Genomic DNA, 26,728 nt, shown 5'->3' on the forward strand with positions numbered 1-26,728 from the left:
TAGGGCAACCTCTGCAAGCTATTTAAAGCTATACCACCAATAAATACATGCATGAAAAATTAATGCATTTATTCATTGAGGGTATATCTACTAAATTGTGTTTTTGTTTTTTCCCACTGGTCTTTAATCATAATCCAATCTTACTTATAAAACCACACGAATAATATATGCTTGTAAAAGTTATAGAATGTGCCTATGTGTACTTTAATTGCTGATGGTTATTAGTATTGCCTTTTTTGCATATTATATCAGAAAAGTTACTATCCTTAGTTTATTTTTATCTGTGCAATTATAGTTAACCTAGCTGGCACTGACTTGATCTTCTACTGTCCAAACTCTCTTGCTTAGTACATATGCCTTATCAGAGTTTATGATCCCATAAGTAAAGAGTTAACTATTTTAGTGTTACTCTTTTCTGGGCAGTGAGAAGATTAACTATGTGGGTTGGTGCAAAGCAACTTGTTTATAGGCCAAAGATAAGGACAGTAAAAATGACATTGAACAAGGGACAATGTCTCAATGTCATAACACAGAGAGTGGCAGACAATGAAGTGTTGGCGGGCTCTACTTATTGATATGAATGTTAATGAATCCACATAGACACTACACACATAAACCAGAAATGGTAGAGAATTCACAAGCAAACTGCAAACTGTACAATAAAATAGCCAATCTGGAAAATAGCAAAATTGGATTATTTTTCAATTCAGCTCTTTTGGTCTAAAATTGTAAGCCCCCTTACCATTTTCCCATAGTTTTTAATTCAGTAAATAATACCCACAGTGAATTCAAATCAGCATTTGGCTAGTCTGGCATAAATATAGCAAAGTGTTTTTTTCAAAGTGTTGTTAAGTGAATGAACCCTATAGTGGCTGTGATGTCTAAACAGATTTGCTGGGAAAAGGATTAAAACGCTGTACATTTACTTGGCAATTTAGGGATTAAAGGATTTTACTGGAGGGAACAGGTGCAAAATTGTGTAAATGTAATTCCTACATTTTGGGTGCCGAAAGGCCTAGCTATCCCTCTGTCCAATTACACAAACTATGCTGCCGCAGGCACTGACAAACGCAATCAGGCATTAATTCCATTTAGAATTCGGAGGCCATTAAATGTATTAAGGTTGAAATACCTTTTCTGTAAATTTAACGCAATTAACACATGCTTGTGTTTTTCTAACATTTTAGGCAAATTAACATATTAAAGTGAAAGCTGCAAAACATAAGCACCATCACTGGCCCAGAGCCAAATGAGCATTGCCCAGCATTTATTGATATAATAAAATACAACTGACTGGGAACATATTTTTAAAGAGTGTTTTTTTTTTGTGGTTATTATTTTACAGGTATGGCTATATTACAACACTTCTTGGCAGCAAATACAACACCTATCATGCCCAACTAGGCAATGGTTAAACTGAAGTGATTTAAATAAAATAAAATAACCTATTATTTAAGTATTATTTCAAATAAACCAGTTTAAACTAGAAGTGCATTCAAAATATACAAAACAACCGTTTCCATGCAAACGTGCAAGTATTTTTTTCTGTAAACTTCCTGGTTGAAATATGATGGTTGGGGGTTGGCCTACCCAACTATGAGTGAATACCTGTATTGTTTGAATGGTTTATCAAGTTCAGATGGTTTTTCCCTATGAGTTCATGTTTGCATAGGTCGTATTACCTAATACTATTTATTACCCAGTTCTTTGAATAAATGTTTCAAAGACTCTCCAGTCACTGCGAAAACACCACTGGTGTAAAAGCTAAATAGCACAAAATAGTGGAGAGGACTAAAATCTTTGGACTATTGTAATTTTATTATTATGAAATTATTATTATTATTCCTGACGAAATATCATTTAATTGAAATACAGAATTACATCGAGCCTTCCATTTTACTTCTGCAAAAACAGAACCGTACACCTAGATATTCAAAGACTAAACATCTCAGTTTGGAGGGGTGGGCTAAATGACTCCTGCTGTAGAGGTTCCACATTGAGGATGACGTCATTCCATCCTTAGAATACAGAATGCGTCAGATGTTCAGTGACTGTATCCACATTCTAATAACTAATAATGATTTCTTGCTATGCCCTAGTAATAGCATGCTAAGCTGTTGAGGACTGTGGGTCTTATTATGCTCAGCCAGCTTTACGTAAAGCTTAGCCTCTCTGCTTTATAGGCACACAGCACAGATTGTGTGGATGACATAATTCTCAATATTCTGGTTTTTCTCCCTCCCCTCTCTCCTCTCACACAGGCTTTCCCAGGGAATGTGCATGGTTGTCCTCCCTCCTCCCATTCTGCTGTGTAGCATCTGTGGGTAGCAGAGCTTCCCATGCTAAGGAGCAGAGGGATACAGACACAGCAGCAGCCACAGCCCTGGAAGTGTATACAGAGCCCAGAAAGCAGCTCCGCCATAGCCAGGGGCACACAGCATCCCACCCTGCCTGGTTGTAAAGGTGGTCCCCCCATCCTGCGACCTCACCCACGTGGGGTGAATGAGGTTAATGCTACTGTGCTGCACCTGGGGCGAAGAGCACATGGGAGAGGAAGAAGGTGAGGGGCCACTGGTTGTTTGTATTGTCTCTTCTGCTGGCTATTTAACCCTTAGTGCGACATGCCAGGCACCCTAGGGGTTACATCATCATTATGGTGCTGGGGAAGGGGTGTGTTGACTTGCTAAGGGGCATGGTATGATGCTGTGGTCCATGTAGATGATGTGGTGTTGGATGAGGGTGATGGTGCATTGGGCAGATTTGCTGCTGTACATGGAGAAGTGGATTGGGGATTTGAGCAATGCAGTCCAACAAGTGCATTAACTCAAAGGGTGGCAGAAAGGAAGGCTGTACTGCAAAATAGATGGAATGTTTTTTTTTTTTTTTTTTTAGCAAGGATGGGTAGAGATGTTGGTGAAATGAGATGCATTGGTGGGATAATGGAAGATACTTTTTAGAGTGCTGCTACAGCACAGCCACTGTGTATAGTAATCAATTAGATGTTTTTTTGTGTGTGAAATGGATGGTGATCTGTAAAGTGGGTGTGCAAAAATAGACTGGAGTGTGTGCTGGTGAAGTCATTAAAGGACAAGTAAAGAAAACGTAGCTAGTAGTTACCATTCGAAGGACATGGAGATAAACAGTATGAACATAAAACATAGAACATAGAACATAAAATGATAGCACAGAATACATTTGAAATAAGCTATAGCGGGCTCAAAATCTCAAGACAGTATGCTAGCACACTCAAGAGGGACAGCTATGTATATGTCAGACAAACAAAACGAAAATGAAACATAATTACGCACATATAAACAGCACCATGCATCAGTTTGCTAATGCAAGTGCTATGGGAGAGAGATCTGTTTGCCAAAAACAAGGATACGTAGTCAGCATAATATTTGTATTCAGGGCTGGACTGGGGAAAAAAATTCAGCCCGGATGTTTTTTTAATTATAGTGGCCCAGTGATAAGTTGGCAGAGCCAGAGAGGGGGGTGTTTTGTTATCACCAAAGACGTCCCCATCAAAGTGAGCATGTTGGTCTAGTACTCTTCCAGGGCAGACCATGCGCCGAGCCCCGCTTAAGAGCTCTCACATGAGAAAAAAGGCCCTGTATTTGTTCTGCGCAGCACAAGCAAGTTTGCTTGTGACTTGTCTCAGATAATTCCATAAATGGGATAGCAGAAACAAAATGGCCAGGAAAAGTGTATTGTGCATGTGTTTGGAGGCTGCTCGTGGGATTGTGTGTGGTGTTTTGTGTAAATAGTTCGGTTTCAGTTGTGTTGTGTAATATGTGTGACTATGGACTGTTGAGAGCAGGGCCGGACTGGGGATACAAAGCAGCCCTGGAAAAAAAAAAATCTATGCCAGCCCCATAAGTCATTGCCCCATATATTGCCGTATGTAATATGTAAGGTAATGTCTTGCCACCCCAGATGGTTGAGTAATATATATATTTCTTTTTCTAATATATAATATTGGTCCTTTTAATTTAATAATACATTACGCATACTCACATGCAGTGTTTACATTGCTTCCTAGTGACACCTCTAGTGACAGTCACTCAGACAGTCACTAGAGGTGCTTCCTGTGTCAGTGCTGCACAGCGTGATTGCACAGTGTGCAGCACCTTTGCAGCCAATCCTATGGCAGAGCATTGGATTGGCTCAGATCATCATGCTTGATGATCTCAGCCATAGAGGCAGGGCCAGTCGAGGGGAGACCAGCACGGCGTGGGGAGAAAAAAAAAAGGTGAGTAAAAACACTTTTTAAATACACACAGACACACAGATACACCATGACACAGACACACAATGACACAGACACACAATGACACAGACACACAATGACACACACAATGACACACACACACACACAATGACACAGACACACACACACACGATACAGACACACACACACAATGACACAAACACACATACACACACACCATGACACAGACACACAATGACACAGACACACACACACCATGACACAGACACACACCATGACACAGACACACACACACACACCATGACACAGACACACACACACACACACAATGACACAGACACACACACCATGACACAGACACACACACACACACACACACCATGACACAGACACACAATGACACAGACACACACATAATGACACAGACACACACATAATGACACACACACATAATGACACAGACACACACATAATGACACACACACACACACACACACATAATGACACAGACACACACATAATGACACACACACACATAATGACACAGACACACACATAATGACACAGACACACACATAATGACACAGACACACACATAATGACACACACATAATGACACAGACACACACACAATGACACACACACACAATGACACACACACACAATGACACAGACACACACACAATGACACAGACACACACATAATGACACAGACACACACATAATGACACACACATAATGACACAGACACACACACAATGACACACACACACAATGACACAGACACACACATAATGACACAGACACACACATAATGACACAGACACACACATAATGACACAGACACACACACAATGACACAGACACACACACAATGACACAGACACACACATAATGACACAGACACACACACATAATGACACAGACACACACACAATGACACAGACACACACACAATGACACAGACACACACATAATGACACAGACACACACATAATGACACACACATAATGACACAGACACACACACAATGACACACACACACAATGACACACACACACAATGACACAGACACACACACAATGACACAGACACACACATAATGACACAGACACACACATAATGACACACACATAATGACACAGACACACACACAATGACACACACACACAATGACACACACACACAATGACACAGACACACACATAATGACACAGACACACACATAATGACACAGACACACACATAATGACACAGACACACACATAATGACACACACATAATGACACAGACACACACACAATGACACACACACACAATGACACACACACACAATGACACAGACACACACACAATGACACAGACACACACACACATACACTCACACTGACACTGACAGAATTACATATTTTACCTGTTGGTGACCGGCTGGGTGGGCTAGTGGACGCAGGGGGAGGTCTTCTGCTGGCCGGCGTGCCCGGGCTGGGGAGGTCTGCTGGCCGGCGGCCGCTGGCTGGGGAGGTCTGCTGGCCGGCGGCCGCTGGCTGGGGAGGTCTGCTGGCCGGCGGCCGCTGGCTGGGGAGGTCTGCTGGCGGCCGCAGGGGGAGCAGGCTCTTCTGTCTCTGCTCCCCCGCCCTCGCGCGCTAGCAAGAGACCGGCGCCGGAATATGACGTCATAAATTTCCCGGTATCCCGGTGGGCCAGTCCGGCCCTGGTTGAGAGCGATTATGTGTGTGTATAGGGGGCATGGTGCGTAGAGGGGCAGTAGTGTATGTGTTTTGGTGATGCAGTATGTGCAGTGGCTGTAGAGAGTGTGTTTGCATACAGGGAATCTAGTGTGTGCATTGGGCATTCAGGCTGTGAGGGGTGTAGTGTGTGTTTGAGGGTTGCAGTGTGTTTGTGTGGTGCTCCACCATGCTCCTCCCCTCCGACATCATCTGGCGGGGAGACTTAATGTGCATGCGCGGCAAAGGCCGCACTCGCATTAGGATTTCCCCATAGGAAAGCATTATTCAATGCTTTCCTATGGGGAAAAATCTGACGCTGGAGGTCTTCATGCAAAGCGTAAGGACGTCCAGCGTCCGATAACGGACCAAAGGTGTGTTTCGATTCTAAAAGGTCTGGTAGACAGCCACTAGAGGAGGAGTTAATCCTACCAGATAATCATTGCAGTTTCTCAGGACATAGGACATTGAACCCAGACCACTCCAATGAAATGAGCTGAAGTGGTCTGTGTGCCTACAGTGTCCCTTTAAGTCACCTATGTTGGCATTCAGATTTCATTTCTGTAGAATTTGGAGTTTGGTGTATAACTCTGAGAGCATTGCTGGCTTGGTAGTTGCACTCTCTTATAAGCCTTTATCATAATCCATATTTGTATGAATTAAGGGCTGCCATACTCTGCCAGAGAGGTAGGATTGCCAGGGAAATATGCCACACTTGTCCAATGTTTTACACCTGTCAAATTATGTTTAATAAGGCCTGCAATACAGGGGTTATGCACTTTCATGATTGTACTGGCTTTGTGCGCGTGCGTTATTTTCTTATGTATAAAACTGTTACTCCATCCTTTATACATTGCTGCCTTTTTTTGCCTCTTTTATAGTGCGCTAAAATAATCTCTCTTCCTCCACTTTTCATTCCCCATTGGATTTTTTTTTTTGCTCCTTTTTTCCCTCTGGATTTTCCCATTAATTACATTGACAAAATAGAAAGACAAAAAAAATGTATTCACAGTTTGAAGAATTTTATGTTTATTTAGTAAAGGGTTACTCATACCCTTGTTTTGCACATTGTTTGTTTTATTTTTAAACCTGCATGAAAAGATTAAAATCACCTTGAATCCAGCGCCGGCCGGGCCAATTTCCCCACGATCATGTCCTGCCTTCTCCATCTTCACGTTGTGTCATCTTCATCCTCTCCGTGGTTCAATCAAATGCTTCTCATAGAGAAGCATTGTTGGATCACTGAACGATACACAGCTAAAACACAGTTTCCTCCCAATCATTAAGAATTGAGCTGATTTCAGAGGGTGGTGGAGTTTGGACAAATGGCTGGCTGGAGGTTGAACACTGAGCTGTTACTGTGACTGGGTACGTGCAATCCGCACACACACTCCTACAGACTTCTAGTTACATGTCCGTGAACAGCACTGGCTGCGAGAGAAGGGGATCAAATCAAGTCTGTCGCCAGTGCACATTGTGTCCTGACAACTGATGTATTTTTGCACAGAATTCACATTAGTCAGCCTGGTACTGAGTTCTGGGCTGACTAAGTCACATGTGGCCAGCTTGTAATTTCAAGCTGGAACTCTGCACATACAGATTGCTTGTACCATGACCACTTGTAAAAGCAGAAGTTATCATGATGGTTGGAGTAACCCTTTTTATTAAACAAAAAGGAAGAACGTAAAACTGCTTACCTTTTTCAGACAACCCAATAATCTGACAGTGGTAGAAAAATTTGTCGGGAAGGAAAGTCGCTATTCTGCAGTCTTTTATATAAATAAGGAGTGGAAAAAAAATATGAGACCCCAAAAAAGAACAAAATGGAACTAAAAAAAAGTAGATAGAAGAGGCACAGTAAAGATTATATTCTTGAAAATAAAATAATAAATGGGCACACATGGGAAAAGTGGCAGACAAACGGCATAGAAGTGAATGTGATTCTGTTTATTCATAATGCTTTGAACAGCTCACCAACGTCATATTGCTTGCTGCTAGGGCTTATCTATGGCCAAATAAACTTCAGCCTAAAAAGGCCAGGCTAGCAGCTGACACTTTTTATTGATATATGCTGCAGATACCAGTGAAGTAGGTATTGTATGAAGTGTAGCGTATGTCGATGGACATCTTGACTGCTGGTAGATGGGCAGGTTTATTTACTAAAGCGTGTAATGCTGGGAAATTAACGTTAATTCAAAGTGAATTGTAAAAGTCGATGGACGCAGTGAATGCTGGGGAGTGTATTTTGATGAATACAGTGAGTGTTGGGGATGTGAGCGCCCACAGCTGCAGTGCATGCTGGGATATGAATCCAATTTTAATATGCACACCTTACATGTAGCTAATGTAACTGCATAAGGTGCTAATAGATACAGTGGGTCCGAATAAAATGAGTGCCAGTAAATCGTATTGTAACACTGGGGGCTGTTAAATGATGCTAATAGATGCAGTGTGTTTTGGCTGAGTAGGTTAGGAGACGCCAGCGACCTGATAATGATTGATGATGTAGTAGTAGGTAGTAAGAGATCTGGTAAATTATAATAAAGTGAAAGATTGCACAGTCCGTTAAATGCACTAGTTGGGGGACACACTCTCCGGTAACCTGTGACTTAGAGGCTAGTTTCACAGCACACTGATCCACATGTGTGGTAAATGTTAATCAGTACTGGGAGTGAGGATCCAGTCAAGGTATAAGGACATCATTGACGTTTTATTCAGTGAATTAAGATCACAGTAGAAATATTTTATGCCATGCACCCAAGATGGAAAATATCGGCCTGATTGTGATACAGATATGTCTCCAATTCATTTGCTTGCTCTTTTGATATCACAACTCCCAGTATGGCAAGTGACCCGGGCCCGTGTTCTCTGTACTTAAACAATTTTCTGTCACCTAAATGCAAGTGAGTTGCAATATGTAATGTTTGGTTTGTATGTTGCAGGACTCTTTATTTATATACTACAGGCAGCACTTTACATGTGCTTCTCATTACTATGTTTTAGGAATATCTATCCATAAAAAAAAGCATGGATCTGGCCACCCGGTATCTGGTCGCCCTGTTCTGCAGTCTCTTTTTGATGATGACATACACTTCTCTGTAGGAAAATGTTTCCTCTTGCAGCTTTTCATACACAAATAACTTGTGCATTTACTGTATGTGATGTCACTCGCTGCCTATAGCCGTGGCATTCTAACCTTGTTATCTATATAATAACTCCACCATTAGATAACAAATAGTTCAAATGCCAATCCCAAACAGGTTTACAGTGAACTAGACTGACTTCTTGCAGTGAGCCCGCCACCATTTCCAAATCAGAATGCACTCTATGACTGGTGATAAACTGCTGCCTCTCATTTCTGCAATAACACTTATCACTGTATTGTATTCAGTTTTCACTGTTTCATTTCATGTTCATTGACTTTGTCTCCATCATCTTCATTTCACCTTCATTTCTGGGTTGGAAGTTTTTTAAAGTATTATATTTATTCTCATACTTGCACCCCAGACCCTCGCCAGCAGGACTTCCTCAAGCCTTCCCCTTTCCTTAAGGAATTCCCTTCCGCACCACATTCGACTCTCCCCGTCTTTGCAGTCCTTGGAAAAATTCTTAATTTCTTAAATACACAATTCTTTAGAGAACTCTATCAACTCGCCCCTTAACTCCTTATTCCCTACATCCTTCCTCTGTGTAATTTTCACTCATCCTTTTAGATAGTAAGCATTAAATGAGGACTATAGACTCCCAGACCAGTTCATCTCATTGAAGTGGTCAGTGTGAAGTGCACCAGTCGTCTTAATCCTGCACTACAGACAGCCACGAGAGCTACTTCCTGCTCCCTAACAAAGTTTAACTATGTGAAATGATGTTGAATGTCAAAATGCTTTGTGTTGAGTTAAGGGATCACTATAGGGTCATGAGCACAAACATGTATTCCTGACCCTATAGTGTTAAAACCACCATCTAGCCCCCCTGGGCCCACCATCTAGCCCCCCTCATGCCTCCGTAAATATAGTAAAAATCTTACTGTATTCAAGCCTGAAGCTGTAACTCTGCATGCGGTTAGACTCATAAAAAAATAAGCAGTCTGCTGACATCATCAGAAGTGGTAGCCTGATCCAATCACAATGCTTCTCCATAGGATTGGCTGAGACTGACAATGAGGCAGATCAGGGGAGAGCCAGCATGATTCAAATACAGCCCTGGCCAATCAGCATCTCCTCATAGAGAAGAATTGAATCAATGAATCTCTATGAGGAAAGTTCAGTGTCTGCATGCAGGGGGAGGAGATACTGAATGTTTGGATGCATTTTAGGCAGCCATGACCCAGGAAGGATCTCTAACAGCCATCTGAGGAGTGGCCAGTGCAGTTATCACTAGGTTGTAATGTAAACACTGCATTTTCTCTGAAAAGACAGTGTTTACAGCAAAAAGCCTGAAGGTAATGATTCTACTCACCAGAACAAATTCAATAAGCTGTAGTTGTTCTGGTGACTATAGTGTCCCTTTAATGTTTTCCTATTCGGAAGCTTTGCATGCATGACAATTAGGTTGCAAAGCGGTAAGTGAGCAAAGTCTTTTTTGTTACCTTTTATTCACTGTGGGATGACACAGAAATATCCCTATATGCTGACACTATATATATATATATATATATATATATATATATATATATATATATATATTTGTAATTAATGCAGTTATATCACATCACAGTGTCTTTTTTGTGTTAAAGACTGTTCCAAATAAAATCACAAGTTTTTCCAGTATTGAAGTATTTTTTTCCTAATGGTCAGTGAACTTTAGTTATTCATCCAGTTTTTCTGATGAGTGTATTCTCCAAGATGTCCATTATTTGACCTTGGAATTAAATAGCATGCAGTAATCAGATTCTCAGAGCACCTCTTTCCAGAATAAATATACCTACTCGAAATAGTCTCCCATAATTGAATTCCTCCATGTCCTTGATTAAATACACTGTCCTCTTCTCCGTACCCTTTGTTTTGTATTACATATGAAATTATTGTATTCTTGAAGCCCAATGTATGCGTCATCATAGTGGTTGTCTTCTCCACCTTCATTCAAATTGTGTTTATAACAAGCCACTATGGACCGTCAGGTCCAGTCTTTGGGAGCCTAGTGCTTTTGAGTCTCCCATCGGTCCTCTCCACCCTGACAACCATGCAAAAGGTATAAACGTGCATCTAATGCCTTCTGCCACTGCACCAACTGTAGTGTACATTTCCTGTCCCTTGGAGGTCTTTATAGAGAGCTGATGTCCAATAACCCACCTCATCCCATGGCTCGCGTCCTTTTGACTTGGTCCTTTTGACCTTTTCAGTGTTGATGATAAATAATATGGCTCATAAAATGTAATTTCTTACATGTATGGTGCAGTGTGCGTTAATAGTTCCATACCTAGTACCTTGGGCATCTGTGGCACATGTAGACCGGGACTAAAATTTCTAAAGACCATGCTGGAGCTCTCTCTAATGATTTACAACTAACCTTCTATCAAAGCCACTTTTTACTTATCATACAGGAGGTTTGTTGTCATATTACAATGCACATTCATGTGATCATATTAGCGTGAAACATAATTTTCATAAAAAAGCCAAGTCTGTAAATAATTTAGGCTAGCTTGCAAGAGACACAAATAACTCTGGAGTCACGAAAAGCATCTGTTTTGTACTCAACCCTGGATGCAAATGAAAAATGTTATCATGGGGATCTTAATCTTAAAGTGACAACATGGGTTGGAAGTTTTTCAATGTATTATATGGTTAATGCTTTAAAATTGTGCAAACAAATTATGTAAATATATAAAAGAAAAAAAGATTATTTCAAAATCCCTACTGCTTTAAATGTTTCTAATACATGGCAGACACAATCCATCCACTGATCGAGAGCCTTTATGGTCTCATTATAAGGGATTTTCTTATCACACCAATGGGCGCTAACACTCATCCCAGAAGAAGTAAAATTCCTACATTGATATCACTGATCTATAGAGAAATATATAGTTGAAGCAATAGTTGCACCTACTTCCTGATCTCACATGGGGAAAGTATAACGTCCTGATGGAGCTGTCTAAATTGGAAACAGACTTTGAGACATTTTCCACTTCAGCTATTTTTGCCTTAGATTTGAAATGCACTTTGAATTCCTGACGATTCTCTCTTTAGTAAATAACACGGACGCTGTTTAGGCAAATGAGGCCTATGATTTAGGAAATTTGCTGGAAATACATCCACAACATTAAAACCACCTGCCTAATAATGGGTAGGTCTCCTTAGTGCTGCCAAAATAGATCTGATGCATTGAGGCATGGACTAAACAAGACCACTGTGGTATCTGGCACCAAGACATTAGCAGCAGATGCTTTAAGTACTGCAAGTTGCGAGGTGGGGCCTTTTATGGATCGGTTTTAATGTTCCAGCACATCCAACTGATGCTCAATTGGATTAAGATCGGGGGAATTTGGAGGCCAAGGCAACACCCTGAACTCTTTAACAATTTCCTCAGACCATTCCTGAACAATTATTGCAATGTGGCATGGCGCAATATCCTGCTGGAAGAGGTCACTGCCATCAGGAAACACCATTGCCATGAAGAGGTTCACAGTCTGCTTGAACTAATAACACACAAAGAATGAAATGTTGCCATGTTTTTATTGAACACACCATGTAAACATTCACAGTGCAGGTGGAAAAAGTGTGTGAACCTTTGGATTTAATAACTGGTTGAACCTCCTTTGGCAGCAATAACTTCAACCAAACGTTTCCTGTAGTTGCAGATCAGACGTGCACAACGGTCAGGGGTAATTCTTGACCATTGCTCTTTACAGAACTGTTTCAGTTCAGCAATATTCTTGGGATGTCTGGTGTGAATCGCTTTCTTGAGGTCATGCCACAGCATCTCAATCGGGTTGAGGTCAGGACTCTTGACTGGGCCACTTCAGAAGGCGTATTTTCTTCTGTTTAAGCCATTCTGTTGTTGATTTACTTCTATGCTTTGGCTCATTGTCCTGTTGCAACACCCATCTTCTGTTGAGCTTCAGATGGCCTTAAGTTCTCCTGCAAAATGTCTTGATAAACTTGGGAATTAATTTTTCCTTCGATGATAGCAATCCGTCCAGGCCCTGACGCAGCAAAGCAGCCCCAAACCATAATGCCCCCACCACCATACTTCTCAGTTGGGGTGAGGTTTTGATGTTCGTGTGCTGTGCCTCTTTTTTACCACACATAGTGTTGTGTGTTTGTTCCAAACAACTCAAATTTGGTTTCATCTGTCCACAGAATATTTTGCCAGTACTGCTGTGGAACATCCAGGTGCTCTTGTGCAAACTGTAAACGTGCAGCAATGTTTTGTTTGGACAGCAGTGGCTTCCTCTGTGGTATCCTCCCATGAAATCCATTCTTGTTTAGTGTTTTACGTATTGTAGATTCGCTAACAGTGATGTTAGCATTTGCCAGTGACTTTTGTAAGTCTTTAGCTGACACTCTAGGATTCTTCTTCACCTCATTGAGCAGTCTGCGCTGTGCTCTTGCAGTCATCTTTACAGGACGGCCACTCCTAGGGAGAGTAGCAGCAGTGCTGAACTTTCTCCATTTATAGACAATTGTAGATTATGCTAGCTTTAGTGTACCTATAATCTTAATTTTATAACATGACAGGAGGCGAGTATTTGCTTAAGTCTCTCTTTACTAGAACTCCACAGCAGCACAGAAAACAACCAATCAGAAAAAAGTTAAGTACTATAAAACTCCCCTCCTCATGCATCATTTCCTCTTTCAAGCTGCGACAAAAACAGAGTAAAAGGCAGAAAACATAATGGGGAAAAAACGAAGTCCTAGATACGATGAATACAACGATGTCCACCATCCGAGAAGAACTGCCAAACCAGATAGTGTTGATGGACTGTAAACTGAAACAAGAGAAAAAACAGAACCGAACAGGTTGATTATCCAATGAAAAGTACTCTGAATAAACATGTGTGCACCCAATGTAGCAACCAAAATTACCTTAATATGAGATATCCCAACCCTACTTATGAAAAATAGGCAAAAGAACAGGCAACAGGTAGCAGAGACAACAAGCAGAGTTGCATACGTACCTGAATAATCCTAACTATTAACATAAAACAAAGGAGGGATAAGAATGGGTGGGAAATACTTGCCTCCTGTCATTAATAAAATTAAGATTATAGGTACACTAAAGCTAGCATAATCTACAATTTTATAACATGACAGGAGGCTTCGTATTTGCTGTTTTAACGCTCAGTCAACAAATCCAACGCTGTTTGTTTCGCTGGTACCTATTCTCGGAGCTATCCGAGCAAACCTAAATGGACTTTCCAACTGTGATAAATGACAATGCAAGTTGATGAAGTATCCCAAAAACAGAAAAAAACATCATCCGCTGATAGATCCATTGTACGTGGGGTTGCGACCTGTTACCTACCAGCAGGTCCATGAGCTGGCAAGCTGACCTATTAGCCATTTCCCTGCAGTTATAAAATGTCGAAGGTCATTTGCGGACTTAGGGCCACGATAAGACACTGCCACCATGTCTCAACTCTTGATGTGTAAGGTTGTTCCACCGATCGTGCCTGGGTCACCCGGCTATGTGGCCTTGCAGGCAGATCTTCAATCTCAAGGAATGCGCCTAAGTCCACCACCAAATTGCAATAGAACCGAGTAGGAACTTTCGTTCCCTCCTGGCCTACCCGGTGAGATGTCTCATCCAAGAATAAGTTTATAATGCAGGCAAGAGTGTGGTCAAACTAGCCGTATCCTAAGTGATTCCAATATTCCAAGTGGACTGTGTAATCCTCGGACGCGGTAGAGGAAAGACTCCAAAAGGACGTCCATTCAGGGTTCCGAACTGAACTTGTGTGGAGGAACGGTGGTCGACTATTCTGGGAATAGTGAATCCCAGAAATATTCAAAGGGATGGGAAGTGCAAACCGTAGTGCAGATTTCCATCCAGATATGTCCTCGTCTAAGAGTGAAAGATGTCCGTGTAGGAGTCGGGGCACACCAGGTACCCCCATAAAGTCTCGTAGGTCTCCTTGACGGTAGTTGAAAAGTAGGTTAGCGCGAATCCAAAACAAAACGGCTCCCGTGAGGGATAAATAGAGTATAGATGGAGGACCCACCATCTCCGAACCCTGTTCACCAGGTATGCGTTCCGAGGAGATGGGGCAGTCCTGACATCTTATCCCAAGATCGTTATGACCGGGGAACTCAAGACAACGTGGTTTTCCGGTCTTACCATGTGATCCATGCGAACGGTTTACCTTCAGACCGGGTAATAGGCCTTTCTTAATCTTGTTATTCGAGCAAGGCAGTGCCCGTTTGCTCCATGAAGGTCTCCGTATCTCCTGTCATCTAAATATGGGAGAAACTGTCTGTGCAGTTGATCGTAATAGACTGGATATCCAAAACAGAAAGCAATCCTCTGTTTATATGGTGCAGAAAATACCAAAACCTGCACTCACGTAATACCTGAGGTCCATCCGGTAGCCGTACCATCTTCAGGAGTGTGTATAAATAAGTGGGAGTCTCCCCCCATTATACCTCTGTGAGAATGTCTTGCGTGTGTTACAGCGGTCTGGATCTAGTAGATCCATACAGGAGAGAGAATAGAGGGATCCAGTCTAAATATGTATATCTTGCATGACCAGGCAGTCCTCTATAATAAAATCAGTAGCACGGACGTCAGACCTAATTGAAAGCAGGAGGGACGCCCCTCCAAGTAGTCATCGATGTCTTGCACGGGTACAAGCCTGTGTGGTGAACAAATGGCCGGCACTATAGAGCGTCGAGTGTATGAGAGAGCCGCGCTCTCTACTAATGTGATCGAATATCGTGATAGCGTCCGGCTGAGCGGGCCGCACCCGCAAATAACCAAACAGTAGAGTCTACATCCGTGACCGGTTCTCTCTATGAGAATGTGTCCTCCAAACATGTCCTCTGTATCCAGCTCAGTACCTGGCTGAGGTTGAGGGAGGGCTGCGCCCTCTAATAACAAATCAGTGTCCGGTTCCGTATCTGAGAGGGGTTCACTCTCTGTTCCTGAAGATAAAATAGTCTCGGATCGAGGTGATGGAGGGCCACACCCTCCTGTGACCCAAACTAGAGTCCCTAGAGACTCAGGGTGACCAACCGCAGGGTACACCAATTACTAATATCAGCATATGGCTGAGGGCAATCTTCGGAAACAACGATGGAAAACTACCAACTGACCGTCCGGATCCCGTGCGCGCGCGGGGTCCAGGATGACCGTTGGTAGTCTGAGGAAAGCTGGAGACGTTCTCCGCAATCCACGAGCGCCCGGGAGGTCGGAGGAGGTCAATTCAGGCCCCTCGACGACACGAGCGAAAGGAAAAGGAAGTCACGAAAACAAAAAAAACAACAATAATGTAGATAAGAGTAAAAACACAAATTCTATCACAGCTAGAAGGCAAAAAGCAGGCCGGAAGGTAAGACAAGTAAGCCCCACTGAACAGGGCCAGGAGCTAACCTAACGCAGGAATAACTACCGATACTTATATGGATAACGGGAGGCAGATACGGAGTTAGTCGTTAAAGACAAGGAAAACACCGCGTTCTCCTGTAGGTGTCCGAATACCGGTCCTTGCCTGTGCGAAGTTCTCCTTGGAGATGTGCCGTTGCCGGTCAGGCGCAAACTGTGGATGTGTGTCCGGGGTCTTCATAAGAAACCTTGCCCTTCAGGTATGAGGTTTTGAGCCTTCACCCTTCCCACCATATTCAGATGGCCGTATACTGGTGTCCTCTTGGATAGTATGGCAATGGTGCTTGTCTGGACACCTGCCTAACTCCATGTCACTGGTGGGCACTGGCTTTTCCTCAGTGATATTCCCCCAGGCCTGCTGCCAAAAGGGGTTCGGCACCAATAGAGCAGGCCCGTCAGAAGGGCACAGGCCCAGCAGGCCAAACAAATGGACACAGAATAGTTGGCCAAGCGAAAAGGCACAGACATAGCAGGCCATACAAATAGGCACCGACATAGTAGGCCAATAAATGGGGTACAGACATAGCAGGCCAATCAATTGGGCACAGACATAGCAGGCCATTTTAATGGGCACAGACATAGCAGGCCGTTCTAATGGGCACAGACATAGCAGGCCGTTCTAATGGGCACAGACATAGCAGGCCGTTCTAATGGGCACAGACATAGCAGGCCGTTCTAATGGGCACAGATATAGCAGGCCAATCAATGGGGCACATACATAGCAGGCCAATCAATGGGGCACAGACATAGCAGGCCAATCCTGGGTTGTGTATTATTATTATTATTATGTTATTAATACATAACGCCATCCAATTCCACAGCGCGTTACAATGGGTATTGAATGAGTAATGGGGACCTCTGAGTTTGGGTAGAGGTCCCTAAAGAAATTGTAGATCCTCAGAGCATCCTGTGACATAGGACCCCTAGACACCAACCCTTTTAGACAGCGTAATGCCGTGTGAATAGCCTGAACTGGGACTGGCAAATAGTGGTATTCCAGCTGTATTGGGTATAAGCGGAAGTTTTTCCAGTTACCATCATGTCCATGAATGTAAGATACACTGAGCAATACTCTCCTTAAACTGTGAATTGGTATGCCCATGCTCACACAGATCTATTTGAAATTTCTTATCATTATTATAGATTACCATCATTATACCACCTGAAGGGTATTGTAACCATGGACACTTCCAGGAGTAGGGCTAACGATAGCCAACTCAATGAATTCCCCCAAGAATCTGATAAAATTGTATAGTATCAGCGTAGACTGGTCTCCCCTACCAGTTTGAGTCAGAGCCAGGTCTATTAGCTTATATATACGCCATGGACAGAGAATACATACCAGAGTAGTCTCATCTGAGACCTCATAGCAGGACCAGAAAAAATATATACTGAGAAGCACACGAATCCTAGAGCTAACTGGCACTGTATACACCTTGTACAGAGTTTGTATAACAGAGTTCATAAATATCTGTAACTCACAGGAATCTGTGATATACCCTGTCAGTAGAACTCTCAGCAATCTGCGATATACATAGTCAGCCAAACTCACAGCGATCTGTGATATACACTGTCAGCAAGACTAAATCGAGATATACACTGTCAGTAAAACACCCAGCAATCTGTGATATACACTGTCAGCAAAACTCACAGCAATCTGTGATATATACACTGTCAGTAAAACACACAGCAATCTGTGATATATACACTGTCAGTAAAACACACAGCAATCTGTGATATATACACTGTCAGTAAAACACACAGCAATCTGTGATATATACACTGTCAGTAAAACACACAGCAATCTGTGATATACACTGACAGCAAACTCACAGTAATCTGTGATATACACTGACAGCAAACTCACAGTAATCTGTGATATACACTGACAGCAAACTCACAGTAATCTGTGATATACACTGTCAGCAAAACTCACAGCAATCTGTGATATATACACTGCATAGAAACTCGGTAATCTGAGGGTAAACTGTTACCAAGACTCACAGCAAGCTGTGATATCTATACACTGTCCTAGGAAAAACAGTGATCTGTGAAGAAAACTGCCATAAGCACCCACAGCAAGCTGTGACATCTACCCTGTATAGAAAACCAGCAATCTGAGGTGTAAACTGACATAATGTTCACAGCAAGCTGTGATACATACCCTGTATATGATATATATACACTGACATAGGAAACAGAGATCTGATAAGAACTGTCCTCTCAGTAGAGGAAGCACCTGATGAAATCACCCTCCTCTACCCGGTCAGACGCCCGCGGCTCTAGAAGGAGCCGATCGCGGAAGACGGCTGCCAGTATACACATGAAGGAACTCGGGGAGTCAGAGGAGACAGCCAGACGGCTAGTCTCCTGAAACCCCGAGTGAACACTGTAGCCAGCGCAATCAATGGCGGAACGCATGGTGTTAGAGGGTGGGGGGGAGGGGAAGCAACTGAAAGGGATCCCCAAGAACTCCCCTAGAACCACCACGTGAAAGAAAAAAAATCCCACAGGGTACAGGGGAAGGAGAGATTCAGAAGGATAGTAATCCCCAAACTGTAAGCCTAATAAAAGAAAAGCTGAACACAATATATATAAAATATATAAATAGAAAAATAATATATAAAATATAACAAAAATATATCTACAGTATGCATAAAAAATAAATAATAAATATAATATATACTAAATATAATGAATATATAACTAAATACAGTGTACCTAAAATATAAATAATAAATAAAATATGATACCAAAATAGAATGAATATATAACTAAATACAGAATACATAAATATAAATAATAAATATAATATGATACCAAATATAAACCTTTAATAAGTCATATTAAATCCCAAAGCCACCCACTATAAGCAGTGGTACTCTGACCTGTACTGTCTGCGGAGCAGCAAAGAAAGAGGAAATGATGCATGAGGAGGGGAGTTTTATAGTACTTAACTTTTTTCTGATTGGTTGTTTTCTGTGCTGCTGTGGAGTTCTAGTAAAGAGAGACTTAAGCAAATACGAAGCCTCCTGTCATGTTATAAAATTTGTCTTACCATGGACTGATGAACAGCAAGGCTTTTGGAGATACTTTTATAACCCTTTCCAGCTTTATGCAAGTCAACAATTCTTAATCGTAGGTCTTCTGAGAGCTCTTTTGTGCGAGGCATCATTCACATCAGGCAATGCTTCTTGTGATAAGCAAACCCAGAACTGGTGTGTGTTCCTTATAGGGCGGGGCAGCTGTAACCAACACCTCCAATCTCATCTCATTGATTGGACTCCAGTTGGCCGACATCTCACTCCAATTAGCTCTTGGAGATGTCATTAGTCTAGGGGTTCACATACTTTTTCCACCTGCACTGTGAATGTTTACATGGTGTGTTCAATAAAAACATGGCAACATTTCATTCTTTGTGTGTTATTAGTTTAAGCAGACTGTGATTGTCTATTGTTGTGACTTAGATGATGATCAGATCACATTTTATGACCAATTTGTGCAGAAATCCATATCATTCCAAAGGGTTCACATACTTTTTCTTGCAACTGTATATCCATTTTAATTTATTTTATTATAGTGCATATATTTTTTTTTTGTGCTATATCTATAAAATGCTTTACAATAAAAACATAGCCATATCCAGGCTGGAATGTTACGAGATCAATACTTAATAACCAGGAGCTTGATTACTTGCATTTCATGTTTAACAGTATTTTTAGTCATGGTATATTTGCATGGCTATTCCAACTATAGTTTTTCTCTGCATTTTTCAAATTCTTTAAGTTTAATAATTGCTGTGTTGTTTTCACACTAGATATGTTTGCCTATTTGCAATCATGAATGTCTTGGTGAAATCGTGGACAATGCTTGTTTCTCTGCTTGACTCCTCCACACATTTTCTACGTGTATAGCTTATTTGAGAACATAATAATCTGTTTATTAAAAGGGGGGATTGTTTTTCCTTTTTGAGCAACAGATTGAACTTGATGGAAATCATGGTTTTTCAACATGTGTTACCATGTTGCTATGTTCACTCTACGTTTTCATTATAAACTTTGTCCTTAGCAGAATGTATTGTTTGTTTCCTTCCTATGTATGGAGCCACAAGTGAGGGTTATACAATTCCAATGTGCCATGTGGAGTGAGTATTTGTCTACCAGTAAGAGAAGGTCAAAAGGTCTCCCCTGATTTGCTCCATTGTCTGCAATGTAACGTGCTGTCTCTGCGTGCTACATAATCAGAAACCGCTTCAGATTTCCCCTGGCCTTCATCACGGCACATGACGATACATCCGTTTGAGAGTTCTTGTTCGGGAATCCACTAGAAGGAGCAAGAGAGCCCAGAAGTTGCCTGTGCCACATTAGCAGTGATATATTGCGTTGCCTCATACCAATGTCATGCACATCCTCTTCTCATTTTACCACCACTTGCTCCCATGGCCCCACTTCTACTTCTTCATAGGCTGCCCGCTACAAATTTTGGGATATTTTATTACTGTGGGCTCTATTGCAGATACAGCTAATGTTGGTTAAGTTTATTATATGGAGATTTCCAAAAAGTACATAAAACAACGGAAGCAGCAAGCAGGATATCTAATCTTGGCTTCTCATGCTGGCTGAGCATGTCTAATCTTGGCTTCTCAGATAGGCTGGCTGAGCATCATGGGAACAATCTAATGCTTAACCTGCCTATCAGGAGTGCCAGAATTTGCTGAAATGTAATCATTAATCCCAATTACTCGGCTTCAGGGACCAGTTTGCATCTTTCACTGTTTGTTTCTGTTGCATTAACCTCGTATTACTGTTGTCTGGCTCCTGACTTTTTGTACTTGGCTGCTAAATTTGAGAGAATATCGCCAGGCCCTTCTATAAATACTATCATTCAATGTATGGTACTTGTTTCAATAAATATTCTACATACACTGGCCATAGCAGTCTCATTTTGTGTTATGTAAGATAATTGCACTTAGGCTAGAGGATGTATGACAGTGATTCAGTACATTCAGTGCAGACAATGTTCTTTTTAATCTATGCAAATTCATTAATGATTTATAGATCCTTTTTTTTTCTCCTCTCAAATGAAATAAAATATATCATGTTGCAGACTTTGTATTCCATATTTCTGCTTGAATCAGTGGTGATCTAAATAAATGTTTTAGGCACCCTCAATCTTTAAGTCTGGAATTGATGAAATTTTGTCTTAATATGAAGTACTCTAATAAATCTCCAATAAATTGTGCATGCATCCACATTATTGATTTTCTATTAGCAATTAGTGGGCAGAGGTTTTTAAATCAGAAAAAGATTTATCATGGTTCTTTTATTCTTCTTTTTTGATATAACAGTCAAAATCAATATATAGTTGTAGCGGAGCTCCAATATTCAGCATAAATATCTCCGTTGTAGACTCCTTGTAGCTGAGGAAGCACTAAGATACCCAAGGCACAATCCCCCCCAGTAACTGTACGACACACAGTTCTGCAAGTCAACTGATTTTTATTCAGCCACAGCTGGCTTTTATACAACTCCCCATGCAAGGGGTTTCTTAAATACTATTCCACGGGTTTCACTCTGGTGGACCTTGTTGGGGACAAGGGACAAATCAACATTTCACAGACTCCTCCTCTGTGCCTGGGAGATAATTGAGTAAGTTCAACTCTTGATTTAAATTATCTCCCAGGTACAGAAAATATACAATATTTGTAACCAGCAAAAAACAATATTAAAATAATATTTCAGAACCTCATGAAAATTACTTCACCGAATAGCTGGGATCTGAGCACCCACTTTGTCAAAATATCACTCAGATCCGTTCGGTGGTTTAGAAATGCCATTCGAGTGAAGTTTGGACTGGTCGGCCACGAGGTGAAACCCCAAAACAGTTTCAGAGAAATTTAGGCTTCGACCGGCCGTCTTTTGGGAGTTTTCATACAAATGCCGACGAAAGCTCCCCCTAGCTGCTGGCATACACATGTTCCCCTTGTTCGGTAGTTTGGGTCTCGCGAATGCTGTTCTCATACTGGTTCGGGAAGTTGAATGGGCAGCTGTATTAGTTTGCCGGGTGTTCGCAGAGTAGCCGAAATTAGCTCCAGATCGTTGACGACCATGAACCGCTGCCCACGTTCGAGCGACAAAATGGCTGCCGTTTGCACACGTGCGTTCGGTAATACGAACGGCGGCCAAAAAGGGGAAACACTTTCTTTAACAAGCAATTTGTGCTTAGCAGCCAGGGATGGTTGGTGATTAAATGATGCAAACCCAGAGACCACACTGATGGGGTTCGGTACACGAACGGGAGGGTATGGACAGCCGAACAAAGGGAATGAAAAAGGGTATAACAACGTTCACCCTGCTACAATAGTATACATATCTTACCTCTCTGTTCAAATGACCATAAAAATCACAAGAACTACATTGCTTGTGCTGTGTGAGTCACATGCAGGGATAGATTTTCTCCAAAGAGCTGTCTAGTTTCTAGCCGAGTCTATGGATTTAGTGATGTCAAACTTACTAGTGATAGATGTATTTGGTAATTGTAAAGTGCATAGTGTTAGGTTCAGTGGGTCTTGGTGAAGTGGATAGTGATTAGTTCAGTGGGTCCTGGTGAAGTGGATAGTGTTTAGTTCAGTGGGTCCTGGTGAAGTTGATAGTGTTTAGTTCAGTGGGTCCTGGTGAAGTGGATAGTAATAGGTTAATTTGGTCCACTGGGTTCATTGGTTCTTAGTGAAGAGCATAGTGATAGGTTCAGTGGGTCCTGATGAAGTGGATAGTGATTAGTTCAGTTGGTTCTGGTGAAGTGGATAATGATAGGTTAATTGGGGAAGTGTATCTTCTTAAAGTGGGTAGTGATTAGTTTAGTTTGTCTTGGTGAAGTAGTTAGTGATGGGTTAATTGGGTCCTAGAGAAGTGCATAGTGATAGGTTCAGTGGGTTCTGGTGAAATGCATGGTGTTAGATTTAGTGGGTCTTGGTGAAGTGGGTAGTGGATAGATATGTTCATTGGTGAAGTGCATAGTGTTAGATTCAGTGGTTCATGGTGAAGAGGTCCTTGGGTGTTGGTGAAATGGCTAGTGATAGGTTCATTGAGTCCTGGTGAAATGGTTAGTGAAAGGCTAAGTGAGTCCTGGTGAAATGACTAGTGAGTCAGTGGGTTTGGATGCAGTAGTTGTTTGTCTAGTAGGAGTTGATAAATTATGTATAACAGGTACCTACAATTTTGTGTATGTGGGCATTAATGTGACTGGATACAGCTTTAGCAAAGTGGATGTTGTTCTGAGGTTTTTTTTAATGGGATTATAGATTTATACTTTGAGTGATGTTTTGATGGCTAAATTATTATATTGTTGCGGTGAGATTGCTTTTCCTACTGCCATTACCAGGTTGATGTTTGTGGGTTCTTCTGTGTCTTAGGTGGTACCCTTTAACACGGCTATTTGTGGAAGACTTGGATGATAATTACAGGATTGGATGCTAGGTGCAATGTGTGTAACAGGCTTGATGCTTATGGCAATGCCCTTGTGGGTACAGTCTAAACGGTTGGCCATGGGTTTTATTATAAAATATTGTATTAAAAAATGCAGCATCACCTGCGAATAATCACTGACATTCGTTACTGTCCTTTAGTCTAGCAGAAATGTCAGATATCGTTTGAGCTTGCTTTGATCCTCAAATACCTTGAAATTCAGACATATGATGCCATTGCCCGCTGTCATTTATTTTTGCAGAAGTGAATGCAGGTGGCTTACTTTTCTTTTTTTTTTTATTACATATCTTATGTTTGATTTAATTTACATTCATAAAGAGATACTTTGCAGATGCGTTTGCAGGGATCCCCACCCCCCTGACGCGCACGCACACATATATTTAAATTTGCGTGTTCAGTAATAGAATTAATTAAAGGAATACTCCAAGCACCATAACCACTGAAGTGCGCTGTAGTTATTATGTTGCCAGCAGTGCCCTGGAACTCTCCCCAATAAGTAGACAAACTGTTTAAGAAACTCAGTGTTATGGGGTCTTTCGCTGAGCACATTGAATTGTAGTGAATTGAAAACTAAATTTCAAATTTAGCAATGTTGTGATGATAGAGAATTTGGAGAATTTAACCAAATCAAAATTTTTTTGCCTAAATATTGCAATTTGGTTTTTAATTGAATGCAAAGCACGGTTTTGTAAATAAACCACATACTTTGCTGTTATGCTCTGAGTTTATTTTGGTAATTGAATTGCTGGACCCACACGTACACATTTGCACAATTTACCATAAATATATGACTGTAAACTGTGGCAAAAAAAAAAAAAAGGAAATTACCAAAGCAGGCAAAGATGAAGAAAAAAAATATAAACTGGAGAATTTTTCCAACTTTCTTAGCTTAAACTTTGCAGTTGTTATTTTATTCATTATAATTCAATTCAGAGAAGTGTTATACCATAATTCTGTTACTGCATAGGCGTCATACTTTTGATCGATACTGGGTTTTTTTTAAACCATTTTGCTGCTGATTAAATTCAATGGTTTATTTGCCAGTGCATTGTGTAATTTATACCTATTGATTTATATTCTGATATAGTTTCGATACAAATATTACTTCTGTATTGTAAGCTTGTTTGTCCTCTTCAGCCTATTGTCCCTGTAACAGTTTGTAATTGTCTCATTTATTGTTAAGTGTCCACCTTTGATATCATTGTACAATGCTGCGGAATATGTTGGCGCTGTATAAATGACGATAATAAGAAACAGAAGTTATACTTATGCCAGACCTGAACGGTCAGAGGACTTAATAAAGACATCAGGACCATCCATCACCAGCAAAAGTTAGCCTTTTGCCAAGTCCAGTGCTTTAATAACTGTACTTCTGAGTCAGCAGACAAAGAAAGCTTTATTTCCAGCTAAGCAATTACACAAAGAGAGGCTGCAAGCTACTTACAGACCTTCTGTCATATGCCAGTAGTTCATTGTGAGCATCATTAAACAAGCTGGCTTGTGGCCATGGTGCACCCTGCTCTGCCCACGGCACTGGCCTAGCTTGGGACAGTATTGTTTGTGACATTTTGGTAGACAATTCTTTCCACGTTCACCTGAAAAGCCGAGTTCCAAATAAGTAGCGACTTAGCCTGGCAGAGTTTGGGACAGTCTTTGGGACTTGTCGTAGTTATAGGGACACTCCAATCTGATGTAGATCATCCCAATACATTTTATAATGTATACATTTAACAAATGAATAAAAATATAAAAATAAAAAAGTATTCTGGCCTCTAATGTTCCGGCGTTTTGAAAATTTTGTGCAAGGCAGTAGATACTACATTCTTCCTTCTTTTAATTTGCCTATAGCTTAATTTATAATTTTTTTAATGAATTAAAATGAATCTATAGAGTTAACAACACAAAGTTGTATTCCTAACACTATAGTGCCGTGACTTCCCTACCCCCATGTGCCTATCCCCTGGAGGCACATAAAGGGTTAAAAACTTTTTTTTTTTACTCACTTGATTCCAATGCCGATGTCCTTTGGCGCTGGGTCAGCACTCCGCCTCCTCCGAATTTATCCAATGGAGCAGACCTAATGCGCGGCAGGTGCATTAGGTGCGCCCCATAGAAAAGCATTGTATCAGTGCTCTACTATGGGGATTTCACTGAAGCTGCATGTCGTCACTATGGAGATTTCACTCAAGCTGCAAGTTGTCATGCAGATCGTGAGGACGTCCAGCGTTATTTAATGGACTCAGAGTCCAATAAACTCCAAGAAGCACCTCTAGTGGCTGTCTGGTAGTTTCTCAAAAACGGCAGTGTTTTACATTGCAGCACTAAGGGGGACAGGAACACTACACCCAGACCACTTCATCTCAATTAAGTGGTCTGGGTGCCTATAGTGTCCCTTTAAATTTTATTTTCAAGCTCAGTTCAGAATCGAAGGAAGACTTTTACAGGCGCTTAGCATTATACAGATAACCAGACAACGTCGGCAGCTGTACTGCTGCAGTAAAAGAAAATGCTGCACATCTGGAAGGAGCACTGGTAGGCAGATGCAGAATTTATTATTTGTAATAAAAACAGAAAATATACACACCCCACAGGATCAACAAAAACAGCTATTTGTACTTATATCACTATTTTGCACGGATTTTGCCTGAAGCATCCATTTAAATTTTGGCAATTTGCGGGGAAAAATCCTCTTGATACGAAACATACTTCAAATGAGCTACGTAATTTGTTTTTCATCTGCTATAGAAAGC

General features: G+C 41.3%; 1 protein-coding gene across 1 annotated transcript in view; it reads left to right on the forward strand.

The window, feature by feature from the left end:
• Nucleotides 1-2,285: 2,285 nt before the first annotated feature.
• The window catches only part of LIMK1 (LIM domain kinase 1), an 82,338-nt gene continuing 57,895 nt past the window's right edge, over nucleotides 2,286-26,728 (forward strand). The window contains exon 1 of the mRNA XM_063449509.1: nucleotides 2,286-2,560. Coding sequence (XP_063305579.1) covers nucleotides 2,503-2,560 — 58 coding nt within the window. The 5' untranslated portion in view covers nucleotides 2,286-2,502. The remainder of the gene's footprint in view (nucleotides 2,561-26,728) is intronic.

This window comes from Pelobates fuscus, chromosome 1 (genome assembly GCF_036172605.1).
Source record: "Pelobates fuscus isolate aPelFus1 chromosome 1, aPelFus1.pri, whole genome shotgun sequence".
In the NCBI taxonomy this organism is placed as follows: Eukaryota; Metazoa; Chordata; class Amphibia; order Anura; family Pelobatidae; genus Pelobates; species Pelobates fuscus.